The sequence below is a fragment of the Truncatella angustata genome (assembly GCF_020726525.1).
Source record: "Truncatella angustata strain MPI-SDFR-AT-0073 chromosome Unknown BKA67scaffold_10, whole genome shotgun sequence".
Classification (NCBI taxonomy): Eukaryota; Fungi; Ascomycota; class Sordariomycetes; order Amphisphaeriales; family Sporocadaceae; genus Truncatella; species Truncatella angustata.
In genome coordinates, this window is record NW_025763390.1 from 1,436,776 (window position 1) to 1,452,564 (window position 15,789).

General features: G+C 47.1%; 3 protein-coding genes across 3 annotated transcripts; 2 read left to right on the plus strand and 1 right to left on the minus strand.

Annotated features, from left to right (window-relative positions):
• Nucleotides 1-470: 470 nt before the first annotated feature.
• Nucleotides 471-3,265, plus strand: BKA67DRAFT_583508 (putative MFS multidrug transporter). The gene is made up of 9 exons (XM_046104074.1): nucleotides 471-901; nucleotides 1,029-1,069; nucleotides 1,195-1,230; nucleotides 1,329-1,555; nucleotides 1,648-1,671; nucleotides 1,726-1,797; nucleotides 1,862-2,368; nucleotides 2,479-2,636; nucleotides 2,736-3,265. Exons 1-9 carry the CDS (start codon nucleotides 527-529, stop codon nucleotides 3,120-3,122), a joined length of 1,827 nt encoding a protein of 608 aa, XP_045952711.1. The 5' UTR covers nucleotides 471-526; the 3' UTR covers nucleotides 3,123-3,265.
• A 4,348-nt stretch (nucleotides 3,266-7,613) lies between these two features.
• On the minus strand, nucleotides 7,614-8,968 carry BKA67DRAFT_583520 (uncharacterized protein). Its single transcript, XM_046104075.1, has 4 exons — nucleotides 8,748-8,968; nucleotides 8,361-8,689; nucleotides 8,038-8,291; nucleotides 7,614-7,976 (listed from the first exon to the last, which is right to left on the minus strand). The coding sequence occupies exons 2-4, from the start codon at nucleotides 8,656-8,658 to the stop codon at nucleotides 7,716-7,718; spliced, it is 813 nt and encodes a 270-aa protein (XP_045952712.1). The 5' UTR covers nucleotides 8,659-8,689; nucleotides 8,748-8,968; the 3' UTR covers nucleotides 7,614-7,715.
• Nucleotides 8,969-12,447: 3,479 nt separating this feature from the next.
• BKA67DRAFT_583523 (fungal-specific transcription factor domain-containing protein) lies at nucleotides 12,448-14,923 on the plus strand. The gene is made up of 5 exons (XM_046104076.1): nucleotides 12,448-13,067; nucleotides 13,128-13,454; nucleotides 13,517-13,797; nucleotides 13,851-13,981; nucleotides 14,037-14,923. Exons 1-5 carry the CDS (start codon nucleotides 12,539-12,541, stop codon nucleotides 14,770-14,772), a joined length of 2,004 nt encoding a protein of 667 aa, XP_045952713.1. The 5' UTR covers nucleotides 12,448-12,538; the 3' UTR covers nucleotides 14,773-14,923.
• The last annotated feature ends 866 nt before the right edge of the window (nucleotides 14,924-15,789 follow it).

A 15,789-nucleotide genomic window follows, 5' to 3' on the forward strand; every position in this document is an offset into this window, starting at 1 on the left:
TACATCAATACTCACGCATCTATGTATAACGGCGATTCCAAGACTATCTTTTTATAGCTGAACCTTAGAATTCTACTAACTCTTTTAAGTATAACCTTGTTAAACTATGAGAGGCATCATAATCTATTTACACACTATAACCGTAACATCAAGCACCGAGAAACTGGTAGTTGAAGTTCGTTCGTATCTCTTCATTAAACTTTGTACCATTTCGCGAATAGTATTTAGCTTTGCGTTTCTCCACGCAGTTGGCTAATACGTGCACGATGCTCTTTAAGCTAGCGGCACTTTGTGAACTTGCGTGAGTAGCAATTATAGCGTAAGATGACTTATAATTTATAAGAAGTGGTGAAAAGGATGTGCAATGCAGTGGGAATCCGAAATAGGTATGTCGGGGCCGGAATAGCCTTATTCCGGACCTCTAACACATCTGACTGTTCGCCTTGTCGGGTTTGCCTCGTCAGGTTTGACACGTCATACACAAATTCGTAACACCAAGAACAACGATTTATCACATCTAACAAAGATGACTATAGTATCAAAATCACAATTAAAGTCGGGAGACGGACGATCGTCGCCATCGCCGATTTCGAATCGTGAGAAAATACAGCAGCGTCAAGCAGAGGGAACTGCAGAGCCAACCATGATCGTACCGAAGAAGGGAGACCAGGACCCCGAGAAACCTGTGCATACGCAAGGCGGTGTGGCAGAGAAAAATCTCAGGTCAACCGCCTCGAGAACCGCTGCGGCCTCACCAGAAATCGCTGCATATCGTACCCCGCAGGATGACTTTGGCAGGGAAGATGACGAGTACATCAGCGGATATAAGCTCTTCGCCGCCCTCTTTGGCATCGTATCTGTCTTCTTCATCGTTCTTTTGGATTTCAGCATCATCTCTACGGTTAGTATGGACAGCCCACAGAGTCACTGTGTGCCAAGAGACCATTCTTGTCGCCCCGATAACGGACATGATTAAGATATACTGGCCAAATGGCTGACGACTTTACCTCCTTGATTTCGTGGTTTAGGCTATCCCGTACATTACGAGTGATTTTCACAGGCTACAAGAGCATGTATATTTCAAACAGCTTCTTTCCGACTCTTTCTGGGGATCTTACCTAATCCCAGATCATACACTCGGTCGCTCTAAGATAGCACTGATATAAGGGCTTTGCTAATGTGGAGGTTGAACAGCGTCGGATGGTACGGAGGTGCTTATCAGCTTTCGAGGTAACTATCTGGCAATCTGACCCAAACCGCAACAACAGCAACAACAATGAAACATTTCTACTATAGCAGAATTAAGACTGATATGATCCCGACATTAGCGCCGCTTTGCAACCTCTTACTGGAAAACTCTACACCTACCTCAGCGCGAAGCGGACGTTCCTATTATTCGTTGCCATTTTCGAGATTGGCTCCTTGCTTTGCGCTGTCTCGACCTCGTCGACGTTCTTTATTCTCGGTCGTACCGTCGCCGGGCTGGGAACTGCGGGCCTGGAGAATGGCGCCTTGACTCTTATCGCAGGAGCAGTACCTTTACACAAACGGCCTTGTAAGTCGTAGACAGCTGAGCTGAACTTTCACCATTACCTTGAAATTATTGTTCTTACGACTTAAAATCTAACTTTGAAATGTGATATGTAGTGTATACTGGCATAGTATTTGCAAGTTCGTAAATATGGTCGATATTAAGAAATACTGTGAGCTGACGGTAGACTCTAGTCGGTCAGATCGGTATAGTCGTCGGACCGCTGATTGGTGGCGCCTTGACGCAATACTTGACCTGGCGATGGTGTGAGTGGTTACTTTCACCCTAACATCTCCGTACACTTTCCACTTCTCGGCTGACAGGTCTCAGGCTTCTACATCAATCTCCCCATCGGCGCGCTCTCCGGCCTGTTTCTGTTCTTCACGCACATCCCAGACGAGACGCTCAAGCCACCCTTCTCGTTCGCCCTGCTCCGTAGCATCATTCCAAATCTCGATCTAACAGGCTGCGCGCTGTTCGCGCCGGCCACCGTCATGTTCCTCCTCGCGCTGCAGTGGGGATCGGATGACTACGGGTGGAGCTCGCCCACCGTCCTCGGCTTATTCGCCGGCTCTGGCGCGACCGCAGTTTTGTTCTCCCTCTGGGAATGGCGTGTAGGCGATCAGGCCCTCATACCCTTTCATCTGGTAAAGAGACGGATCGTGTGGACGAGCACCATCCAGAACTCGTTTTTGTTCATCACCAATTTCGTCGGGGCCAACTACGTCCCCATCTACTTCCAGGCTGTCAAGGGCGTTGGTCCTTCGCTGAGCGGAGTTTACACGCTGCCATCCATCCTGACGCAGTTGCTCTCCATAGTCATCTCTGGCGCTCTTGGTAAGTCGATGACGCCTCTTGTCTAGACCTTGAATGGCACATGGCGCCATCTATGATCTCGTGATAGATGAAAGGGGGAAAAGTCAGAAGCTGACTCTGATCTGTGTTAGTGGGAAGGCTCGGTTACTATCTCCCATTCGGTGTTCTTGGAGGAGCGATAACTGCCGTTGCCTGCGGTCTGATATCGACCTGGAATCCGAATACTTCAACAGCAGAATGGATCGGATACCAAATACTATTCGGTTTACGGGGGATGGGACTACAAACAGTAAGTTCTCCATTTAATATACCAATAATCCATCTCAGGGTGTGATTTATGCCGGCTGCATCGAATTTTACTAATAAGGAATAAATCGAATGATTACAGGCTGTAATCTCGGTGCAACACGCAGTCACGCCGGCCCAGAACCCGGTCGCAATAGCCTTCCTAGTATTCGTGCAGAACCTACTGGCGGCCATCTTTAATATTGTGGGCAACACCATCTTCACGCAGACCCTATCGCGGGAGATCTCGGTCCTGGCACCGTCGGTGAGCCTAGAGGCGGCGCTCGCGGCAGGCGGAAGCGCGGAAGCGGTGCGGGTCCTGCTGCCCCCCGGGAGCCCGGAGCTTGAAGGTCTGCTGCTGGCATACTCAAAGAGCGTCAATGCGGTCTTCTACCTGTTGGTAGCGGTCGCCGTCGTGTGTTTCGCTGCGGCTTGGGGGATGGGCTGGGTGGATATTCGGAAGAAGGCATCGGAGGAAAATGAGGAATGAGATGACCCGTGCAGAGATATCCTTGTGCATCTTAGGGAAGAGAAAAGGTCGTAGATATCGGCATTTCGATGCAAGACTCGCATGCAGGATATTGCGTGTATATCATAATTCACGAGAAACCGCACATAAAAAGATTACAATGTCGATCAGTAGAGCGCTGCTCACATGAAATTCAATCACCACTGTGTTGGGTTCATCTTGTTGCTGTCAGATGAGATTCTGGTCCAAAATATCAAAGCAAGAACCTAATTGTGCTACTTCATGGCATGGTGTGCCAATGATCTTGTGAGAAATTGTGTAAACGCGGCCTTCACACAGGCATGAGTCTCGTGGATATCGAAGCTGTGTTGGCCTTCAGGGGCATTATACAGTAAGTTGAAGCTCAAATGCACTTCATCACCTCTTTGGCAGACTCATGGAAGTACTATATCTACAATTGATAGTGGTATGACAACGCCAAAAAATTGACCCGATATGTTCAATTAACCCGACACCACTAGCCTCTGCTTTAAAGAGCTTCGAGGCCCTGAAAAGGAGGAAGAATGAAGGGGGATTTCAGAAGCACGGTCAGACTTAAGAAGGCTTCTTGTTCCTTCTCTCTCGCAATTAGCGCTTCAGGGAATGTTACCTGTTCTGTAGCTTTTTTAGAGACTGTTACTCCTAAATCGGAGTAACGATTATGGGAGTCTGTTAGTGTACAGGAGGCGTCTTATCAGGCCAGCTTGCTTCCTCGACTCCCGAACGAACTTTGAGCTTTAGTATTGGGACATTCGACATTGTGAGCCTATTCGCAGCTACTGAAGTCTCTTCTACCTGGAGGGCCATTGCTTGAGATTGTCTAGTCAAAAAATATTTCTGGGCTCGAACCCTCACCAGGGACGGCGGCTACAGGACAGTTGCTGATGTATTTGATGAGATGACTCTATATTGTGCATACTGCCCTGTGGACAGTTCAGTGTTGAAGTTCCTGTCGGCTAATCCCCCAATAAAGCACTGTGGTGGTGTAGTAATACGTGGCCGACGCACGACGAAATTAGTGATTTGTAAGATCATCAATCATTACGTTGGTCCGCCCACGTCACTTCTACTGGTACCGTATAGTATAAAATAAATGCTTACGTGTATTACCAGCTCCAAACCGTGCAAAAGTTTTACCGTAGTGAGTCTTTAGTAAAAGTGTCACGTGTGAAAATGAAAAGACTTAGTCCTTTATGAAAGAGATACTTCTGTGAATGGATTGTTGAAGAAGAAGAAGCTGGAATGGCCCCCAGCAAGTATGAGCTACGTGCATACGCCGAATTCATCGTGAAGGTTGCCAGTGATTTCAACCGGATTGGTTAGAACTAGCCCGACGCATTCATACGTAGGAATCATTCAATTCGAAGTAAGCTCGGTCCGGGGCTCGAAGTAACAGGAGCTTAACACATACACCTATTGAGTTAGTTGCCGCGATAACAAAATTATGAAAGCTCAAGGAGACGATCCTTAGGAAGAAAGGCCGTCTAGCTCCTCAAATATCACAGCTGCTGACAGACACCCACCAAGAAAAAAGACAACAAGTTGTTCGCCCCTTTTCGACTGGGTCAGAACCTGGCATGGTCTTTTTGCAACTTACACCTCAGCGCTAGTGCTCTCAAGAAGGAATAACAATTCCCCGGGATTCACGTATAAGAAGCACAGTTCGGCCGGCACTTTGACCGGCACACAATGGCTTTCGGGGCGAACAAAGGCGTCGTATTTTGGTTAACCTTACCAGGGATACTCAGACGTTCTATAGTGTTAGAAAGTTCGTCTGTCATGCTATTGGCAAATATAGGGTTGAGAAGTTCGTAATGTCGGTTTTGCCTATAGATAAAAGTGCTAATTGGAAGGAATTTATAGGGACTTTCAAGGACTATTACGAGCTCGGTAAATGCCTTCACGACCTTTGGACAGGCGCTTTGCAGGATGACTTTCGTTTCATTTCAGCGATATACTTGTGCCTTTACTTAGAGTTGATAAGTTATGATATACCACCCTCCGATATACCACCCTCTGACATACCTAGACTTGAACTCGTTAATCCTGAAAACGACCTGTGCGCCAACGAGGATACCCGGCTCACAAATCAGCCATCATTTCATCGTTGCCCCTCGAAATCGACGCACCGGCTTCCCCATCAGGCATGGAGACGACCATCTCCAACCATTCCACCTCGCTCTTCCCTAGTTCCCTTCCCTCGCCCTGCCACTCGCCATCTTTGACCTCGCCATTTTTTGCCCAGCTCAAAACTCTGAACATATTTGAGATGTCGTCTCGTCACGCCCTCTTTACACTAAGATTCTCACGCGTCCAACTCCTACCACTACTGTTTGCATCGTCCGCACAATCGGGAGATGCGAGATGCGGCAACATGGTACGTAGCGACGTAGACAGCGTGTGGAGAGCCTGTGATTGCGGTAAAGTAAACGCCGTCGTTGCGCTAAACCGCTTGTCGGCGCTGGGATGTTTGAGCTGCGGAACCGTTTGGTGCAGAAATGAGAAAGAGCCCATGTTTTCCTCTGCAGTCGAGTCTTCATCTTTCACGTTGTCGTTCTCAACGCCCACTCGGGTGCGAAGATCTGAGATCAACCGCGCATTGCGTTCATGCTCTGCTTGTAAGAAGCGTTGAAGCGCTTGCTCTCGCTTAGTTTATTTCTGTGGTGGTTTATTGACTCAAGTGAAGGCTTGTCGCTATTTCATTCACTACCTGAGGGTCTGGAGAAGTCTAGTCCTCGTAGTGACGTAGGTGTATGTAGTCTAGGAGCTGTATAGGTTTTACAAATAGTACGTTTCTCAATACGTGGATCTTGAACTTGTCAAAGTCGGGATCAATGCTTGCGCAGAGCAGAGTTTCGAGCTGGCATGTCCTCGATCGACCTTGGTCCTCGCTTGCTTGTCCAGGTCTCGTGCATTTTCAAGGCTTTCTTGGAAATTTACAACCTAAAGATGCGGGAGGTAGATGCGGGAGGTGCTTTTCGATGGCATTAATGGCGCGTTCGACGAGGAGGATGTTGACACTGTTGATGATATCGTCAAGAAAACTATAGTCTAACCTAGACTAGTTCGTGTTGGGTGACAATGGCTTCAGTCGATTGGCCTCAGCTGAATTGAATGCGGAATTTGGCGGCTTACAACTGGAGAGTACTCAAAGTGCTCGGTCAAGAGGTTGGTCTCTAATTCTCTTGCTGTCGTCGTGGTTGTATCTTATGGAGTGCTTGTCGCAAAATGACGCGTCGCGATATCGCGAGTCATTCGCGTTTAGGGGAGGTTTACGGCATAAGTTGCTAAATGCCTTGTGTGTGTGAACACCCTGTCAAAAGCCGCAATATTATGACCATTCTGAAGGGCCAAATGGTACCTTATCCCACACTTCCGTAGGAACCGGATTAATCCTCCTCACTAATAGAAAAGCCTTGTAGGCCGCAGCGTCGGCCTCTTAGTATGCAAGCAGCTTACACCCCTCCTGGCCCATCTCTGAACTCAAGGACCCTTCGTCCTTGTGCCGACCCCTAGATTCGATCGTTCCAACCCCTACCTCCATTGTACCAATCAAATCACATGTCATTATCACCATCATTTCAATTTGCCCTAAAGCCGCCCACAATCCCTACTTAGGGCGGAACATCGACGTATGATACTAGCCTTCGAAACAACCGTTCCTTTCTTAGTATATGTTATTATAGACACACTGAATACTGTAACACTGTCAGTGGGCAGACCATTGTGCTAATTGTTAAAAGACTAGGTACATCGGCGACTGCCGATATGCCCAGTATTCCATTAAAAATACGCGCTATATAGCATTGTGATAGTATGGATGCGAGCGATGGATATTGTTAGAATTGACAATATTGGTGTGAGACTACAAGCCTTCAACATCACGAATTTTGAAATCTATTTGGGCTTGTAATGTCTTGACCAGGAAAACTATTCCATGCAGAGATTGAGATCTCTCTCTATATAGCTGTCAGAACGCACAGTAACATTTTGGGTACTGTAACAGTATACTTTAATTACAAAGTAAGACACATTTAGTGTTTTAGTAAATCTAATCATTAAAGTAGGCCAGGGTCGGGGTAAGCCTAGTAAGCAAGCACGGGTACCCGTGTAAACTAGATATACAGGTACTTATTGCGTCTAGTGTTTCCCTGCATGTTCATTGGCTATCAATGCTAGTTTAGTTCTCAGTATAGATTAGATTTAAACTTTTAAATCGCACCCTATTTTGGGCCTCGTACTGTGTAAGACGGAGCCGCCTAATTTATATGAGTTTATGCAACCGAAGCAATATACAATGCCCGGGTGAAGCTTGCAACACAACGTAAATCTACCAATTCTACGACTAGTTTCACGTCCTATTTTGATGATGAGGGAAGCCCTTCGGAAATATTCTGTTCCATCGTCCAGAGAGAGTCACGGCGGGAGAGAAGGTTAATTCAAGGTGCAAGAGCAGAAATGTATTCGAACCATCCCAGCCTTCTTACTGTGTATTTATTTAAAAAGCTTTATATGTCTGATGAGAAGCCAATAGTATAAGGCAGTCAGAAAGCAATACCGAATAGCGACGCCCGTTTACATCGTTCCAGTGATCCCGCCACTGACCGAAATCCACTGTGCAGTAATCCAGCGGCTCTTCTCTGACACTAGGAGTAGTGCTGCATCGGCCATATCGTCAACTGTCCCAATTCGAGCCCCAGCTCGTGTCTGCGCATGCATTGTGGTCTGGAGTTCGGATACGGATCCGTTAGGGGTCTTTAAGAAATCTTTTGACATGTCTGTCAGAATTGGCCCAGGGGCAAGCGTATTGACGGTAATTCCATGGCTTCGACCAAGCTGGTATTTGGTATTAGAAATTGTTTATTTGTAAGAATTGATTTTTATCAAAGAAGCTTACTTGGCCCGCCCAGGAAGCCGTGAGACTATCCTGCGCAGCTTTCGCGGCGCCGTACACTGCACTAAGTTCAAGACCAAGTTTCGAGGCGATAGAGCCGACGTTGATGATACGTCCGCCTCTGGGCATCTTCCCTACTCCAATAATCGCTTGGGTCAGATAAATCGAGGCATAGACGTTGATACCGAACTCATTTTCAAGCAGCTCTGGCGTCGCCTCTATGAGATGGGTAGCGGTCCCATATCCAGCATTATTCACTAGGCCATAGACCAATATTAGTCACGCCCAAGTCTGTTTTAACAGGATTTAGATTTCCTTGTACGTACCGAGAATGTCAATGTGGTCGACATCAAGTCCCTTTAGAGTTTCTTCGACTATCTTTGTCGCAGTGCTAGATTTCTCTAGCGGCCCTTGTACAACAGTTGTTTTGGTTCCAAACTCCCGATTAATGTTTGCGGCCACCTTCTCAGCCCGCTCTTTGGAATTCTCCGATACATAGTGGATTGCGACAGCTGCGCCGTTCCGGGCGAAAGCCCGGGCAATGGCAGCACCGATGCCATTTTCTCTGCCTGAGCCAGTAATCAAGGCGGTCTTGCCTGCCAGCGAGAGGGTTTCCGCGCCCATGTTGAGTTAATTTAAATGAAAGCTATCGATGCTGAGTATAAGGTATCAGTTTAGAAACTACTCAGATTGGTACTTGGGATATTAAATACAAAAAGATCGACACCGAAACAATGCTCGTGTATTACTCAGTGTGCATGCTTATAAATTGATTGTGCTATTCACGGGTCTCCGTGAATACTGGTGCTCGCCCATTCGTCGACAACATGGTGGAGTTCAGTTCTTACTGATCATAAAAGTTCGAGTGAACGGGCTAGTGAAATCATGAAACTATTACAAAGACTTTCACTGACCACGTATTATACAGCATCCGTTGGTGGATATCCAGAGCAAAATGGCCATTTGCCCCTCCGATTTGGCGTATCCCAATTATTATGGAGCTTCCAATATGGGAATTGATCGGCATAGGCTTCGTTGATACTTCACGCTAAAAGCATTACAAAGCAGCGGATCGCCAAGTTTCACGGATATCCATGAAGAGTCTGTCATAACCTGCCTTGATGACTGCTTATTTATTTACACGGATGTCCTTGAATATTTAAACTCTTTTGCAGAGCTGACTTCTTTGGGAAGCATGCTAACGCTGGATTCAATCGTCGTGTCTGTGGCCTTTACTCCATTGATAACGTTGTGATCTCCCATCTTCCTTGACCAAGCTTCATCCACCAGACCTAGGTTTATGGATAGACCTTTGAAGACGCGGGGATGCGAATCAAACCAAGCAAGAATGTACTACGTTAGCACACACCTACCATAAGCCCTGGGGGGATGACGCGGGACCCACCTGACCCAGTTCATGCTTTCCAAAATAGGCGGATACGTCGTGGGAAAGCAATATAGGATGTCGACAAATACCACACATACGTAAGCCAAAACGTTCAGTGGCCGGCTAAATTTCCCAAGGTCCGTTTGCCGAGTCGGTGAGACCTTGTTACGATCGCGCTAGGCAAGAATTTCTTATGGAACAATATAAAAAGTTGTTATGAATACGATGCTTGCGGCAACCTGCCGCGAGGGGGTTACCCTTTCACAAACATGGGCTCCACAATTCACTCCCAAGTATCCATAGAGGCTGTTGAGCATGCAATGTAACAACGCGAGGCTATCGTTGGGCCGTTCCGTAGAATTTGTTCTTTTAGTAAAAACGTTCTATGCCGACTGATAGTTTGGCGAGGCGCATGCAAGTAGTGATGTAAGAATTGCAAAAAGTAGGAGGAGAGAAAAGCACACTCGAGATGGAGTCAGAAAAGTCCGTAGTACATGTGCCATGGAGGAGTCATACTAACTTGGAAAGTTCTTCCATATGGGTAACAGCCGAGAGCGAAATATTTTCAACCCTGTGGCCATCCAAGTAACAAGGATAAAGGCGAGGTATGTGTGCTAGTTTTCAATGACATTATTTTTTTCAGCACAGCGACAGGCAGCCAAGGACCATGGAAGCGATGAAGTTGGTAGCACTACCCAGTCATAAGCACCATCCAAAGGTGCTTATGGACGCGGAACTGGTCAGCTCAATACCCCCCACCCCTGCTGGGTGGAATTAGGTGACAGTGTGGTGATGAGCTTACATGTAAGAAGCAAAGAGTGCCCACACTGGGATCGATACGACATAAGACTAGTAATACTGCGCACCAGCGACGGGACATGAAGATGCTAGATCTGCCATACCAGCGGCTGTGATAAAAGTTTTAGAACCGGAAATGAACAAGGTCCAGATAGATCCCGAGGACGCTGCCTCTGTAAAGCCAGTACCCAAGGCGCTGTCAAACCCGTTTCACGTGGCCTGCAATGCATAGCACATGCTCATGAGATTCAGTGTGTTGAACTGTCTGGGCATCTCGCGGGTGTAACCCTGGGCTTCGAGCTCCAGATCATCAATCGTGACATCGCCAGCTGCAGTCGGCTTCTTGGTGGTGAGTCATAGATGGACTTGCTGCCGAAAGAGACCCCAAAGAACTCAGAGCCAGTATTAATATTGAGTACACTCCAATTGGTCTTCGGCTTATATAATGGCAAGGTAGGTTTAATGTTCGCCTTTGCATGGTAGCCGTGGCCGATCAACGCTTATTGGGATCATTGAACACCAAAGGCGGCGGGGCCCGAGGGGGCCGTCCGCTTCATAGGAAGCAAAGGCACCATAACCTTTGAAGTCACTATCGTATGTTTATCTAGAATGACCTGCATAAAAATAGTGTTTTTCTTATGTAGCTAGTCTGAAACAGGTTCGACCGTTTTTATCACCCTTGCCGGCGAACCAACAGCTATTGAGTAATTTGGAATATCTTTGGTCACTACAGAGCTAGCACCAACTGTAACACCATCACCTATTGTCACACCTGGCATGATAACAGTATGTCCTCCAATCCAGCAGTCATTTCCGATTGTGACCGCTTTTGAATAGTCCGGGCTGTCTCGTCTCTCCTGCACGGACGTCGGGTGTGTTGCTGCGAAAATGCTGACACCTGGACCAAACTTTGTCCGATTCCCAATAGTGACGATGGCACAATCCAGGATCACCATACTATATTCAGACTATTAGCCTCGGGCCGCTAGGGGGCTCGTATACACCCAAGTGGCGACGTACCCAAAGTTGGCATAGAAGTTGTCTCCGATTGATATGTTACAGCCGTAGTCGACTCGGAAAGGAGGGTCAATATCGACCCCTTTACCAATGAGCCCGAGGAGCTTGTTAAGCATAACGCTGCGGTCTTTTGTTAGGGACTCGTCGGTCGCGTCGTCTGGTAGATGTTCGTTGTATTTTTTGACAATCTTACGTGCACGTAATCGGCCTGCACGCAATTCAGGAACAAACGAGTCGTAGCTATTACCTTTTTTAGTACACGTGCAGAAAGGAGGAGGGACATGTACAGACGGCATGCCCGAGATCATCTTCTCGTATTCGTCGCACCATGGTGTGTTCGTAAGCAGCTTGGCACGCGCAATCGCTCCTGCGTTTTTCTCTGTACTTGCCATGAGATTGTGGGTCTTTGCAGTATGAGTTAATCAAAAATATCCTCTCAAGTGTGAAGATCTAAGATGATGCCTTTATACCTCCGTTTTGTTGTCGGGCTTGTGACGCGTCTGCAACGTGGGGCGTGGACAAGCACATGGATAGCATCTAGTTCCTTTTATTCCGCTCTGGAGTAGATTAGATTGGTTAGCAGTAATACGGAATTAATCTTTTGAGGCTCGCTTTCCCAGAAAGATATAGCACGGTATCCTTGCCGGCGGAGCATAGCAGAAAGATTTAAGTACTAATCGGCTTAGCTACAATCCGTTACTAGACTAGGTTAGGTATTCATTATAAACAGCCGCCGCCTACTGAAAATGTGAGGTTAGGTCTATAAGACAGCTAAGGTTAAACCTCATTTGGATACTAAAACACCACGCTAATCAAAGACAATGCATTTCATTCAGTCTCTTTTAACCAGCATTAGTTTCATACAAAGCAAGCCCCTACGGATTCATATTGTATATACAGTCTTGAACTAATATTTTTTCGGGTTTCATTTTTCTCCTACCGTGTGAGTATCGCTAAAATGTACCTTTTCTTACAATCAGTCCAAGGACCGTTACTGAGCCGAATAACTAGAGCCTTCCTACGTCTCGATTTTGCATCCCCTGCCCCAAATCCAGGCGGCTCCATAACTCGTTGCAGCCTTGACCCAATATAGTAAGAGAGAGCTAAATCGGGGAAGTCAGGCATTGCTGCCGCGGCATTTTCCCATTATGACGCCCAATCACCAATGCTAATCCCCTTCCGTTGCATTTCTTCTTTGAGAGTGTTTGCTTCTCCCCTCTTCCCACGCGGGTCTCGCATTAGGCTCAAGTTACTCACTACCCTTGAGCTTGTGGGCTAGAGGTCGCAGCCACCCAAGGAGTCATGTCTCCTCCCACTTTGAATGGTCGCCGAACAAATTCCCTGGCATTTGCCAAAACGGATTGCCATACGTGCATTGCTACGCAGATTCAATGTGATAGGCAGCGGCCAAGATGTTCGGCCTGTTCTGCAAAAAAAATCGTCTGCGGCGGTTACCCTATGCAGCTGACATGGTCCAAGAGCAAACCACAGCATTCTGGCGCCGTGTTGCCCTCAGAGTACACAGATGATCCATTCTATATCGAGCCTTTGTCACGTCAAGCCTCTGTCCATTTGATGGGTAACGTCAGTCTGATTCAATCTCGCAAACGCCAGAAGTATACATTTGTCGCTGAGCACACCCCTGACCAAAAGCAAATTTCAACGGAGTGTAATGGAGCTTGTTCGGAGCAGAGCGGTGCCCACGTCGTGGAAGCAAAGTCACCTTCACCTGCGTTTATTCAACAGAGTAATGATATCGCAGCTGCCACGATAATTCATCCATATATGCTGGGTTGCCCTCCACTTGAAATTCTTGATAATGGAGTTGAGCGTAAGATGATCCTTTTCATGTTTCTATGGGTAATTGCGATATTGATACGTCAAGACACAGCTGCTAGCTCCGCCCTCGAACACGAATATAGACATAATTCCGAGCCGTGTCCAAATATCTTTCATATCAGTATTTACTCTGACCCCACCGCTCCATGGAAATGGTCTTCTCTCGAGCCTATAGCTATCGACAGTGCTGGAGGACTCGGCAATTCGGATAAGGAGTACAGCCTAGTCGAACCCTCGACTATCATCGAAGATGATGCAGCCAGGAACCAGAGAACCCCTGCTTCGAGACCTGAAGATTCGTGGCAAATCGTAACACCTTTGAGAGCACCTGTCCTGCATGAGAGCTTGTTTGACAAGTTCGCAGCTTTGCTTAATATGTGTAAGAGATGGGGTGTTGCAAGTTGGCCCACCTCCAAATATAGTACTAACTCTCGCTCGCAGATGACCAAGATTTCTGTGTCATGCCACTTAGCGGAGATGTTGCTAGCAATCCTTTTAGATGTAGATCAGAAACTTTCCGTGGATCGCGTCCCTTGTTACATGCCGTTATAGCCGTGTCTTCATACCATGCGGGCAGAATATCGACTACAGGCGACTACCCACCATTCTTCGATCATCAAAACACAGCTGTCAGGTTGTATCGCGATGCATTAGACACCTGCATAGAATCTACATCAGGATTACAGCTTCTTGATACGGCAATGGTAATATTTCTACTCAATGTTCGTGGTACACAAGCTCCATACATCATGTCTAGCGGCTAAAATCAAGCTAGGCAACACACGCTGCCTTTAACAATTGGGCTACTCAGATTTCTGATGCTTGGAAGCTTCTCCGGCTGTCTGGAGGGCCAGAGAGCTGGGTTGATAACCGAAGAATTCAAGCGCAGGTGGTCATGATTTTATGGTAATGTTTATTATCAGACTCGAAGAAATTCAGAATCGCTAACATTTACTCTAAGGTGGGATGCAACAATAGCCCTGGTCTCAAGACAAGGGCCTATACTCCCATATTCATATTTTCAAGCTCTCCTAACTCTGGAAGACGATAATCATTGGAGTTTTTTTAGTCTCATTGGGTGCCCTAGACAACTTGTTGTTCCCCTGATGCAGTTGGCACGTCTTGCCGAGGAAAATGAGAAGGCTGCATCAATGCACTGTGCACGATTTGACCCAACACTTGTCGACGAGATTCAGGCTTCCATAATCAACTGGGAAAATCCCAGCTTCGAGTTCGAAGACGATTTACCGGAAGAAAAAATACAGCAGCAACGAGACGAATGGAACTGCGTTGAGGCTTGGAGATATGGCCTCTTGATCTACATCATAAGGGTGTTTCAATGGGATCGAACCAGGAGTCCGCCTTCAAGACTCATCGGGTATGCAAGACATGTCTTTGAACATGTTTATTCTTGTCGGAAAACTGCCGTAGTGCAAAAACAGTTGCTCCTTCCACTCTTTTTCGGTGGCTGTGAAACCAAGGACCAGTATTTTCGAAGGAGTATTCGCGATTATTGCCGGTATTGGGACAAAGCCAGTGGTTATAACCTCTTTAGGACCGCGTCTTCCTTGCTTGAGGATATATGGCAAGAGCTAGACAGATCTCCTTATGACGACGTTTGGTGGGGCTCTGTCGTCGACAAGAAACAAGACCTCTACCAGTTTCCGTTGTATCCGATGCAATTTTGCTTTGGATAATCATTTTATTTCTCCAGGCACAACTCTTATAAAACTCCTTTCCATTCAGCAGTGTGTAATAATGACAGAGCACATAAATTCACGTTCCCAAGCGCCCGTTTGGTCCTGTCCCAATCTGGCTTCCCAACAAGGCTTCCAGTTATGAAAACAGCATTAATTATAGATCTGACACGCTTGATCTTGATCCGTCTTTGCCTCGTCTCGCGGCGTCTCGAATTTCGTTTCTTATGTGTTCGCCTTCACGATCACAATTTGTCCTCACTGCTTTCTTATAGGTACCGAATATAGCCGAGTCCGTAGCGAGGATGCTAAGGTCTATTTCCAGAAACATGCCGCAGTCTAACAGCGCGTCAAGATCCCCCTTTAGCGAGTCCGGAATGGCGTGCGCCGCCATGGCCTCGATCGTTATGCGAATTTAATCCACTTATTCGCTCGTGGGCGCCTTTCCGTTGGTAAACGAGCCAGGACTAGGGCTGGAGAGGCACTAAACGGCCAAGGTGGCGCTCCTCGGCTCATTGTTCTTTACCGTGTTATCGTACATAGCGTCATGGAACTATATCGTAGCTTCCATGACATCAAAATCGGCAACTACCACCCGATATTACTCTGAGAGCTTGAGCAAAGCCCAGAATGGCCAAGGTCATGATACAAGCGCCTAGATGGACTGTAGAGCACCGAGAGCTCTCCGTCGAGCTCGCTAGTGATGAAGGTCATTTCCTATCGACGAGCAAAGAGTACGCTAATAATGATGCAGTAAGGCGCTTGCCTCCTGCAAGAAGCCACTGTGGGCATTAATAGCGCTGGCTGCTGTCTAATAGCTAAAAGTTACATGAGTAAGCTAAGAAGGTAATCTAACTAGTCCAGAGCTAAGCGGCAGCTCGAGTCTTTACCTATTTAGAAATCGCCAGCTTGAGCGCAACGCGCCTTGGCATTATATGGCCCGAACCTAGGTTCAACGGTCACCCCAGGATCTCCTGCTCCTGCAGTCTTTATAATAAGCTAAAGGTCAGTCTGGTC